Here is a 12,733-nt window from a genome sequence, read left to right as displayed (position 1 = left end):
TCATGACAATTTATCATTTCACATTGGGGTAGATTTGTGCACAGTGCTTCACAGGTGGTGAAGCTTAGCAAAACAAAGAAGAGATAAAATAAACAAATGGAATGGGAGACACCATCAAGGGGGCTGTGGCAGACAAGCGCAATTCAGTCTAGCAAGAAAACTAGGGAGACACCTGCGAAAGTGAGCCAACAGTGAAACCATGAATTCTGAGGAGCCAGTTCCCAGCAGCCAACAGTCACTATGAACCACTCCCATGCTGCATTCAATCTCAAATCTTCAGCCACTTTCTTGGCACTACTGTGGATTTAATAAGTCAAAGAAATATCAACATTACTAAAGTGTCTAAAGTGACAAAGGGCTGTGACATGCCATTAGAAAGCAGGGCAGAGGTGACATACTTCTTTAATCCCAGCACTCAGGAGGTAGAGGCAGGGGGAATCTCTGTGAGTTTGAGGTCAGTCAGTCTGATCTACAAAGAGAGTTCCAGGACAGCCAGCACTACACAGAGAAACTCTGTCTTGGGAAAAAAGAAAAAATGCCCCTTGGGGGGGAGTCAATGAAGGTGGGGGGAGGGGCATGTCATCCTCAAGCTGACACTGCACACAAAAACATGTACATGTGAAATTTAAGGAGGAGAGTAGAATGTGGGGGAGGAAAGACACACATCACTTCACTCCTTCCTCCTCCATCCTACTTGGCCAATGGAGAGGTGGAGGAAGTTCTGAGCCCAGTAGTGAAGAACCTGCCTGACACATGGAAGGCCCTAAGTTGGAACCAGGCACTGTAGAGGAACATGAGATGGAAGAGAGAAAACCCAAGCTGAGCAGAAATTCTAGATGACTAGATCACAAAATGCTCAATTTCACAAGTAAAAAGCCCAAGTCCTTACATTCTAACTTCTACAACAGGAAGAGAACACAAGTTCAGGCAAATAAGAAGTATCTACTAAGCTGGATATGATGGTGCACGCCTTTAATCCCAGCACTTGAGTGGCAGAGGCAGGAGGATCTCTGTGAGTTTGAAGCCATCCTGGTCTACAAATTGAGTTCCAGAACAACCAAGACTGCTACTCTGAGAAACCCTGTCTCAAAAAACAAAGTGTCTTCTATGTATAACATCTGAGAAGTGTCCTCTCAGCAAATTCTTAATACACTAATGATGTAAAAAAAAAAAAAAAGGAGCCGGAGCCAGGCAGTGGTGGTGCACGCCTTTAATCCCAGCACTTGGGAGGCAGAGGCAGGCGAATTTCTGAGTTCAAGGCCAGCCTGGTCTACAGAGTGAGTTCCAAGACAGCCAGGGCTACACAGAGAAACCCTGTCTGGAAAAACCAAAAAAAGAAAAAAAAAGAAAAGAGAAGAAAAGAAAAGAAAAGAAAAGGAGTCTTGTAGGAGGGAAATATGTAATCCCCAATTATTAGGGGTTAAGCTGCTCAAACATGCCTTTCCCATTGTAGTGGACTGAGTCCTCTGAAACTGACCCTAAATAAATCCTTCCTCTTAAACATCCTAACAGATGTGAGACTGTCTCTCACGAGAAACGAACTGAACGAAAGGAATGGTAGTGACGGGCAGTGCGGAGCAGGTGGCTTCGGAGGGGAAATGTTAAGAGGCAAAAGGTAAGTAACAGAGGTAGTGTTTGAGAGTGAGGTGAGGTGGAACTGATGAATTCTAGGTTCTGAGGATGGGAAATGGAGCTCATCGGATCGAGAGGGGCATAATTGGGCCCGGGACGGTGTTGATGGAGAGGCTGGCCCGATGAGATGGAGCCCAAGGAAGAGACCTGGTAAGATCAACGAAGTGGAAGTTCCTAAGAAGAGCTAGTTTCCTCATCAGAATACGACCACTACAGCGTGAACCGTGGTCCACAGATGGCAACCAGGACGAAATGGCCAACAGAACGAATACTAGGTAACGGGACGGGAGACAGGGAGTTCCCTGAGAGGCTTACAGGGACCCGGGGATGAGCGAAAGTGACAGCGGACTGCGGATAAAGGAGAGTGGCCCATGACTGGGCAGACTGGCGCGGGATCCGGGCGGGACAGGAGCCAGGAGGGTCCTCGACCCCGATCCCTTAAGCCAGTACCTACTTGAGGTCCCGGTTGACGGAATGCAAGTTGTCCTGGAAGTGCGCGATGAAGGCCTTCTCGCGGCCCTCCAGCGTCTCTTTGTTGCGCATGCCATCCTTAAGGCAATCGAAGACCCTACTCACGCTAGAACGTAGCGCCTGGATGGCACTAATAGCCTGAGAAAAGGCCTCCAGGTTCACCCCAACGCTCAGCACGTCCGCCATGTTGCAGCCGTCACAGCCGGCTTTCCAGGGCCCGCAGCTTGAGCGGCGCGCGGCGCTTCTTGATGACGTTGTCCTGCGAGGCTTTTGGGACTTGTAGTTTGCGACGTGGCTCCTATCCAGGAAGTTCTAGCGAACTTCTTGGAAAAAAAGCGCCTGTCTGACTGAATGTGAGGGTTCACCACAAGGTGTTATCTCCATCTACAGAAGTCAGGTTGTCCTCGCCTTTTGCTTTATAGTGAATGACAAAGAAATACAGAAGCCCACAGCGTATCCCCAAAATTTGAAGTCACATAGGAATTTCTCAGAATAGTAAAATGTCCCCAGAGTACATGAGTAAAATGAGTCCATATTCATAAATAAAGGGGAAGAACTCTCTTACCTATAGTAAAATGCCAACACATAAAGGAAGACAGAATGATACTAGAAAACTGTCACTTGGCAGCCTAAATAATTGTTTAGGATATGAATAGATGATTTTTTTTTAAAAAAAAAAAAAAAAAAGCAAGGTATTCTATATAGTCTCAGAGTGTTTTTCTCTATGAAACTTAATAGGAAATAGAAAACAGTTGGGCTACATGAGGCCCTGAGTCCAAAAGGTAAATTAATAATAATAATAGAGCTGGGCGGTGGTGGCGCTCGCCTTTAATCCTAGCACTTGGGAGGCAGAGGCAGGCAGATTTCTGAGTTCCGAGGCCAGCCTCAGCTACAAAGTGAGTTCCAGGACAGCCAGGGCTACACAGAGAAACCCTGTCTCGACCCCTCCCCCCAAAAAAATAATAATAATAGAAATAATGGTATATGCCCAAAAGAATTGAGAGCAGTGTCTAAATGAGATGTTTATACTTCCATATACATAGCAATCTCATTCACAATAGTCAAGTGTGAAAGGAGCCAGGTATCCACTAACATACAAGTAAATGAGCAAAATATGGTTATATATGATACAAATTGATATATACTGTGAGATCAAAATGGACAATATACCTTTCAAGTTAATGGAAGATCAAAACAAGAAAAATAGGCAGTTTGCAGTTAAAACAGTTAAGAATAAGTTCCTCTTTGTCCTGTGCAGGCTAAAGTTCCCGTTTGTAATTAAAAAATAAGTTCTATTTGCTTCATGTTAAGTCCATGCAAGTTAGGGTTTTTATTTGTAATTAAGAATAAGTTCCTGGGGCTAGAGAGATGGCTCAGCGGTTAAGAGCACTGACTGCTCTTCCAGAGGTCCTGAGTTCAATTCCCAGCAACCACATGGTGGCTCATGATCATCTGTAATGGGATCTGATGCCCTTTTCTGGTGTGTTGGAAGACAGATACAGTGTGTACTCATATACATAAAATAAATAAGTCTTAAAGAAAAAAAAGAATAAGTTCCTGTTCTTTGGGTAAGCTGCAAAACATGTTTTCAACCTCTACACTAAACTTGGAACCACATTTACATGATGAGCATCCTTCCTCTTGTTCCTGCCTTTCACTGTATCTTTCTAACAGTGTCCCTGTGAAAACCTTCTCTCACCTATAAAAAGGACCTCAAGGGGCTACTCTCTCAAATCCTGACTTAGGGTGAGACAGTTGGCTAGCCACTCTTGGTTCATCCCCAAACAGATTGCTTTAATTGGACAACAGTGGATTTGGTCTTTTCTCCTTCAGATTCTCAGATTTAACATTACCTTTTTTCCTAAAGGAAAGAGGGAAATTCTGACACATGCTAATCAGATACCATCCTAATAACATCTGCAGATTCATGAATCATTGTATTGCTTAGGCATGATGATAATAAGCACCTGTCACCCGAGAACTTGAGAGTGAGTCTGGAGCCTAGGACTTTAAAGTCAGCATAGGCACGACAGACATGTTTTGAGAAGAGGGTTAGTGGCTAAGTGCACTGGCAGCTCTTATAGGGATGTGGGTTTGGGTCCCAGCACCCCATGGCAGCTCACAATCAGCTGTAACTGCAATCCAAAGGGATCTATTGCCCTCCTCTGGCCTTCAAGATCACAGCACACATGTGGTGCACAAGCGTGCATGTAAGCAAAATACCGGTGCAAATAAGACAATATGGAGGGGGATAGCACACATTTGCCAGTGGCAGTTTCACAGACGGAATTGGAACAATAAACTATAGGAAGCAAAATTGTCACAAAAAAGACATATTGTAAGATTCTGTTTTTATGAAGTATAGAAGCAGTCAGAATCACATGGAGAGAAAGTGAAATTACAGCTTCCAGGAGCTGGTTTCCAGGAAAGTTCACACATCTAAAGAAAAGACTCCTAGCATAGACACTGTAGAAAGAAGAGAGTTTGGGGTATAAACAAAATATTTTCCAAATCTGGCGCTGCAGTTCAAGGTATCTTACTTATTTTTCTGCTGTATCTACTATGGGTACACAGTTTGGAACAGAGAAGATAGAGGAATAAGGAGTTCATAATGCTGACCTTCATTGCATCATTGTATCAATCAGGGAGATGAGCCCTTCTGGGATTTTTAGGAGCAACCAAAAGAACCAGCTGTACATAGGGGTGTAGCTCAGTGGTAGAATGCTTGTCTGATATATGTGAGGCTCTGGATTCAGTCTCCAGTCCCAGGACCTGAATCAGTTATGGGGAAGCTTCAGGAAAGAAAAGTTTGGCCTGTCATCTTGGGAACATTAAAGAAAGTGGATTTGGAAAAGTCTCTGTGGATGACAATGAGGACGCTTACAGAGCAATGTTAATGAATGGTTACAGAGCACCGTAAACAGACAGAATGCCACAGAACCAGGAGTGTAAAACACAAACAAACAAACCAGAGACCGGAGAGCTGGCTCAGCAGGTAGGGGCACTTGTTACTCTTGCAAAGGACCTGGGTTAAGTTCCTGGAACCCACTCGGTGGCTCACAACCATTCCAGTTCCAGGATCTGATCTGCTTGGGTATCCAACATACGTGATGCACACACAGACACACAAGCAAAACACATACACACACACAGACACACAAACACTCAAGACACACACACATAAAATGTTTAAATAAATAAATAAAATTTTAAAACTTAAAAAAATCTCAGAACATTTTTTTTAAACTTAGTAATATAAAAGATTGCTTAGCAAGTAAAGACAGCCTGGATTCAGTCTCCAGGCCAAACATGGTAGAAAAGGAGAACCAATTCCCACAAGTTGTCCTCTGACATAAACACAAACATACATAACATGCAATAATAACAGTGTGGTGGTGATGATGATGATAATAATAATACATTTTAAAAGATTTATTTATTTTTGTTTTTATTTTATTTATGAGTATACTGTAGCTGTCTTCAGACACACCAGAAGAAGGCATCAGAACCTATTACAGATGGTTGTGAGCTACCATGTGGTTGCTGGGAATTGAACTCAGGACCTCTGGAAGAGCAGTCAGTGAGCTTATCTGCTCAGCCATCTCTTCAGCCCCCAATAACACATTTTTCAAATGGGGAAAAAATAGACTAGACTTTACAGACAGCAGCTTACCTGAGGGGATAGAACACACTGCGCTCTTCCTGACATCATGTACTGAAAGGAGACACTGAGACTTCTGTTCTCTTCCTGCTCTCCTTCCCCTCCCAAGAATGCAAACCTTGAATTTAATAAGAACCCAAACTGAAAACCAACCTCAAACTGAAATGCATGCAATGGAATAATTGACCTGTTGGAGTTTTGAACAGAATAATAATATTGTGTTAGCAAGAGCTCACAACAGCAGAGAAGCTGCTCCAGGCAGGCATCACTTTCAGGATCTGACAACAGAGCGCAGTGCTTTCCCTATGCTCGTCTGACTGACACAGCTGAGGAAGTCTGAGCAAGGTCTGTGAATTAGTTGTGAGCATCTTGTCCATGACAATTTCATGGCATTATTCACCATGCTGTGATTACAGAAGAAGATCCCCTTGTTTCTGGGGAACATATCTATACAGATGTGAGAAAGATCATCACTATGTCTACATGGAAAAGGAAATACTACATGTGCTTATTTGGAGGGAGGAAGACAAGCAAAGGTGCCAAGGTGTACCGCAGCAGTCACATGACAACTCATACATATATGTATGTATATGTATGCATATATATATGTATATATATACATATGTATATATGTAAGTATGAAATGATGTCACTATCCACTGTTTTAGGCGACTTCACGATTTTCTTTTATTTATTTATTTATTTATTTTTGGTTTTTCGTCAAGACAGGGTTTCTCTGTGTGGCCCTGGCTGTCCTGGAACTCACTCTGTAGACCAAGCTGGCCTCAAACTCAGAAATCTGCCTGTCTCTGCCTCCCAAGTGCTGGGATTAAAGGCGTGCGCCACCACCACCCGGCTGACTTCATGATTTTAAGAGCAGGAAGAGTGAAAACACAGTACAGACAGTAAGCAGACTCTCCCTTCTGCCAGGCTGTGTGGGCAGAACAGTGTATGGACCACTCCTCCATCCCCCTTGCCTAATAACCTGACTGCAGCATCTCAACTTTAATCCACTGGTTCTGAAAGTTTAAAGATAGATTCTGGGGACTGGAGAGACAGCTGCAATGTTAAGAGCACTGGCTGCTCTTACAAATGACCCAGGTTTGGTTCCCAGCACCCATGTGACTGCTCACAGCCACTTGTAACTCCGATTTCAGAAGATCCAACGACCTCTTCTGTCCTCCACGGGCACCAGGCACACATGTGATGAGCACACATAAAACACTTATACACATAAAATAAAAATAGGCTAATTTTTTAAAAGACAAATTCTGCACAAAAATCTGGTTCCCAATGCAGCTTTGCCTGAGACAAACACTCAAGTGCTATTTAAATGAATTCACAATGCCGTGCGAAGAAAAAGCATTCCTTTGATTTGGGTTTCAACAGTAAGTTTCATTTCCAGGCATCAACCTCACCTTCACAGTGCTGCTAACTATAGCTTTTTGAAGGTTGGAGTGGGGGTTGTAAGGACAACAGCTGGAGAGATGGCTCAGTGGCTAAGAGTGCTTGCTGTGCAGCCATTTGGACCTGAGTTTGAATCCCCAGTGCCAGGGGGGGAAACAGACACACAAAAGCCTCTAGCTGTGGGGTTGGAGATAGGAGAATGACTGAGACCTATTGGCTGCCAGCCGATCAACAAATTCATAGGTGAACCCCCCAACAGGTATTCATTTACATACCCCACACACATGCATATATCACATACATAAACAAAAAAGTTTAATTTCAGGCTATAGAGTTTTACCTCAGTTATTTCTCCTTCCTAACCTCTGCTTAGTTTGTTTGTTGGTTATTGCTTTTGTTTTTGTCTATTTGAGATACAGTCTCACTATGACCCTTGCTGGCCTTGAACTCACAGAACTTTGCCTGCCTCTTCCTCCCAAGTGCTGGAATTGGGTTGTTATCTTAAAACTAATTTTCATAAAATAGCCATGAGCTTTAATGACTCTGTATGCAGGTAAAATTATTTTTAGATCTTGGAAACTGAGGCAAGAAGATCACATTAACTTGGAGACCAGCTAAAACTAGAATGTGAAACCTCATCTCAAAAATGAAAAGTTTTGAAATAACACTTGGTATATAACAAACACACTGAAAACCATACCCATTAGGAGAAGGTGCCTGTGACTTACCACCGGGAGATTCTTTATAAAGAACCATGCAAAGGTTAGCAGTGGGGTCTGTTTGTTCTCCAGATTTCTAATGAAATGGCCCTGCTACTACTACATTGTCAATTAACTGTGTCCCAAGGTTCTCTATTTGGGGTAGACTTTTCATCAACTTTGGCATATAGGGTTTTATAGTGTTTGTTCCTATTTTACAAAAGGGAAACTGAAAAGGAAAGGAATCTGAGTCCTTTGGCTTGGCTTGGTTTGGCAAGATTGGAGACCCTAAATTCTGGCTTTGTGTACTTTTTTTTTTGAGTGGTCCTTAGAGGGTTAGAAGATGTGGCCAGGCATGGTGGCTCTCACCTGTAATCCTAGCACATGAAAGACTGGCAAAAGAACTGCTGTGAAGTCAAGGCTGGGATGGATACAAAGAATTCCAGGGCTACAGCAAGAATGACCCTGATCAAAACAGGAAGAGAGGTGAGGCAGAGGCAGGTGCATCTCTGTGAGCTCGAGGTCAGTCTGATCTACATAGCAAGTTCTAGGACAGACAGGACTACTAAGAGAGACCCTGCTTCAAAACAGACAGACAAACAAACGAACAAACAACAAAAACAAGGAGAGAAGGTGAAGGGGAAAGGAGGAGAAGGAACCTCAAGTTGTGTCCTTTGTCCCTAGGAGGGAAGATGCACTGGATTTGTCCGCTCTCATCCATATGTACCGAGGTGAGATTCTGTGACATCTGTGGGGGTTTGTGGTCCTCTAGTTAAGGCTCTCCTGTAGTCCCCAGTGTGTCGCCAGCACCTTAGACACAGAGGCTGGGGTCTGTACACTGAAGCAATGAGTCAATACAGAGTAGTTTGCCTGCCGTTTTGTCTCCTTTTTTTCCAAATGACTCTATCTCTCTGTATCAGAGTCATCTCTTCATCTTGTTCAGTCCCTTCCCCACCCCCCCCAACTCCGCTAGCATCTTCCTTTGTCTCCTTCTGTGATTCGGTAGTTTCCACTCTGATTGGAGCAATAAAGTACAAATAGAATTTGCTCCTGCAGTCATTAGTTTTCTGAATTTCTCCATGGCTCCCCTCTTCTGGGAAACTGAGAAATTGATCAGTGAAAATACACATTTCCCCTGAACCTAGTAAGGAGTCTTTTATCACGTCAACAGAAAACTTTTCATTTCAGAAAGAAATGGACAGGGGTTCTCTGAGGTGTTGTAAATTCTCGAGGATGTTGGCGTGTACATGCCCGCATCTGTGTGTGTTGGCGGGATATAAATTATTTTAAAGGAGTTCATCTTGAGCAATATCAGATTTTAATTATTATGATCTTCCATTTGGGTAAAAGGCAGCCCTCCACTGCTAACATCTTCCAAAATGAGCAAACCATTAGCTGGATGATACAAGCTCGGGAGTGTGAGAGCAAGCAATCAGAATTATAGTTGTCAGTATTTAATTAAAATACGCCTGTGACTCCCATTGTATTCTGAGAGCAGGCTATGGAAGCATTCAATGAAGACATCCTCATCAATTAATAATTATTAAGAACACCCTAGATGCAAAGCTATGCATGATACTCTTGGGCAGAATGTCACCGGAAAGACTTCCCCAGACCTGCCCTGGATCAACCACAATGACACTGAGCTACCTGTAATCATAAAATATAATGCTTAAGATACTGTAGGGTGGGGCTGAGAGCTGAGCGGAGGCAGCACATCGTCCTAAGACACAGTCTACACTCGTGTTAATCATTAAGTATATATGGACACAAAATGTATTCAGCACTTTGCAGCAGCCTGGAGGTGGGGGTAGTAGTCTCGGATAGCCCAGTAGACAGCATGAAAATACGTGAGGTAGATTATATATATTCCTTTGTGTTTACCTGGTTAAGGCTCAGACATCAGTCATGTTTAAAGTGCTTAGTATCAGGTCTATTACTATCCATCTAAAGTGAGAGTGGTACAGGCTCCTCCCAGGCTCGCTTGCTTTCTGCCCACCTGGATGCTGATGTGATACTTAAGACCACAGGACAGTGAGAGCAGAGATCAAAACCCAGAGTCAGAGAAGCCCCTGGAAATGAGCCTAGGCCCCTGGAAATGAGTCCTCTGCCCTTAACCCTTCCAAACCTGTGTTCTTTCATTTTTTTTAAAAAAATGTTTCTTTTTATTATATTTATACATGTGTATGTGTGTGTTGGTGTGGATGTGTGCTACACGTATACAGGTACTGGTGGAAGCCAGATGAGGGTGTCAGATCTGCATGGAGCTGAAGTTACAGAATGGTTGTGAGATGCTGGGAACCAAAGTAGGGTCCTCTGGAAGAGCAACAGATACTCCTAATCCCTGAGTCTTCTCTCCAGCCAACAAGCATGTGGTCTTGCATCTAGAAGACAAGGAAGTATGGGCTGGGAGGATGGCTCAGTCAGTAAAGCTCAGGTGTGAGTACCTGAGCTGGGATACCCAGCAAGGTCTGATGGTGACCATATCTATCCACAGCACTGATGGAGGAGGTAACAAACAGATCTGGGGGACGCCCCAGAGATCACTGGCCAGGCAGCACAGCTGATCAGTGAGCATCAGGTTTAGTGAGAGGCCATGTCTCAAAATCTAATAAGGAGCGCAATAATGGAAGGCTGTGTCAATGCCTGGCTTCCACATGTATGCATGCTCCTATGCATAAACAACTATACATATGTTCATGCAGAGGGACACACATGCACACACAAAAAACAGACTAAGGAATTGGATTCTTCCCAGAGCTCACAGCATGAAGTATGATAACGGGGGAATCTATTAATTCAAGGAGACAAGGGGGCCGAGTAAGTGTCTTGGTGGTTAAAAGCATATACTTTTGTAGGAGACATGATTTTGGTTCCCAGCACCAACATATGTAACTCACAAGCATCTGTAATTACAGCTCCAGAGACCCAATGTCCTTTTCTGGCTCCCTTAGACACCTGTGTGTGTATGTGTGTGTGTGTGTGTGTGTGTGTGTGTGTGTTTGTGTGCGCATGTGCATGTGTGCACATACACACACACACACACTTAAAATAGAATAAAACTTAAAACTCTGCAATGTCAGGTATGGTAGCATACATCTTTAACCCCAGCACTCAGAAGGCAGAGGCAAGTGGATTTCTGTGAGTGCAAGGTCAGCCTGGTTTGCATAGAGTTTCAGGTCAGGTAGAACTATATAATGGTACTCTGTTTCAGATAAATAAATTCATCTTTTTATCTTTAAGAAGAGGAAAAATAAACGCTGATCCTCTGCTGCCAAATTTTTTCAGTAACAACCACCTAAGAAAGAGACTTAAATCAGAGGGTAGAGGACACCACAAAAACACAGCCCACAGCAAGGTTCATGGTCCAACAATTGCTGTCTACCAGTAGAAGGCCCAAGAATCCAGCAGTTGTTCTGTCCATGAGACTGGATGTCTTTGCCAGTGAGAGTGAGAGCAAGCAGACAGAACAAGCCTCCTTCTTTCATGTCCTTTATACAGGCTGTCAGCAGAAGGTATGGCCCAGATTGAAGGTCTGTTTTCCCACCTCAAAGATCTGGATTGGAAGTAGATTAATGCAATTCAGGAAAAAGTTCCCTGCTGGTCAGGGTTGATGCACACCTTTAATCCCAGCACTTAGGAGGCAGAGGCAGGTAGATTTCTATGAGTTCAAGATCAGCCTGATTGTGGTGGTTTGAATAGGTTTGGCCCCCATGGACTCAAGTATTTTAATGCATGGCCATAGGGAGTGGCAGTATCAGGAGGTGTGGCCTTGTTGGTGGAAGTGCCTCACTTGTGTGGGCTGGCTTTGAGGTCTCCTCCTGGCTCCGCCAGGTCAGCAAGGATTGAAACTTCTAAAACTGTGAACCAAACAAACCTTTCTTCTACTTAAGTTGGTTTCTTCAGGTATTTTGTCTTAGCCATAAAAATGGACTAATACAAATGCAGGCCAAGGTCGTTATGACATTTGCTACAGGCTCTGTACACCATGCTGCTTCTCACCGCCCAGGCCTGCCCTGGTCTGCAAGTCCTTCCTTCCCACTACTTCACCTGAAGTCCCTATTCTTCTTATGAGATGGAGCTCAGCCTCCCCTGGCTGGGGTATTCTGTCCATCCTCCGTAGCCACCCCAGAATTCCCTCTGCACATCTCTTACCTTGCACGTGCACCTTGTGATGGTTATTCTTGGTTGTCAACTTGAAGATAGCTGGAACTAACTAAAATTCAACCCTGTGAGGGATTTTGTTTGTTTGGTTGGTTTTGCTTTGTTGTTGTTTGAGACTGGGTTTCTCTGGGTTGTCTTGGCTGCCCTGAAACTTGCTTTCTAGACTGATGCCTTAGGGTTTCATTGCCATGAAAGGTCAACATGACCAAGGCAACTGTTATAAAGGAAAATACTTCATTGGGGCTGGCTTACAGTTTCAGAGGTTCAGTCCACTATCAATGGCGGGAAGCATGGCAGTGTGCAGGTAGACATGGTGCTGGAGGAGCTGAGAGTTCTACATCATGATCTGCAGGCAATGGATGGTGACTGAACTTCACACTGGGTAGAGTCTAAGCACAGGATATCAAAGGAGACCTGGCTCTGTTGCTTTAGGACATGTGGCAGGGCCACATTAAAGATGGTATCTTAGTTACTTTTCAATTGTTGTGTTAAGACACTATGACCAAGGCAACTTAGAAAGCATTTAATTTGGGGACTCACTATGATCATCATTGCAGGGGACATGGCAGCAGATCTGCAGGCATTGTACTACAGAAATAGCTGAGAGTTTACATATGACCCACAGGCAAGAGGCAAAGAGCAACAGAGCTAACTGGAAATGATATGACACACCCTCCAGTGACACACCTCTTCCAATAAG

General features: G+C 43.8%; 1 protein-coding gene across 2 annotated transcripts in view; it reads right to left on the bottom strand.

Moving 5' to 3' along the window:
* The window catches only part of Med27 (mediator complex subunit 27), a 178,653-nt gene extending 176,332 nt beyond the window's left edge, over positions 1-2,321 (bottom strand). For both annotated transcript variants that reach the window (XM_031369581.1, XM_031369582.1), the window contains exon 1: positions 2,087-2,321. In XM_031369581.1, coding sequence (XP_031225441.1) covers positions 2,087-2,289 — 203 coding nt within the window. In that variant the 5' untranslated portion in view covers positions 2,290-2,321. The remainder of the gene's footprint in view (positions 1-2,086) is intronic.
* Between the last annotated feature and the right edge of the window lie 10,412 nt (positions 2,322-12,733).

This window comes from Mastomys coucha, unplaced genomic scaffold, assembly GCF_008632895.1.
Source record: "Mastomys coucha isolate ucsf_1 unplaced genomic scaffold, UCSF_Mcou_1 pScaffold15, whole genome shotgun sequence".
Classification (NCBI taxonomy): domain Eukaryota; kingdom Metazoa; phylum Chordata; class Mammalia; order Rodentia; family Muridae; genus Mastomys; species Mastomys coucha.
The sequence above is the reverse complement of the archived record's forward strand: the minus strand, read 5'-3'. Positions and strand labels throughout refer to the sequence as shown.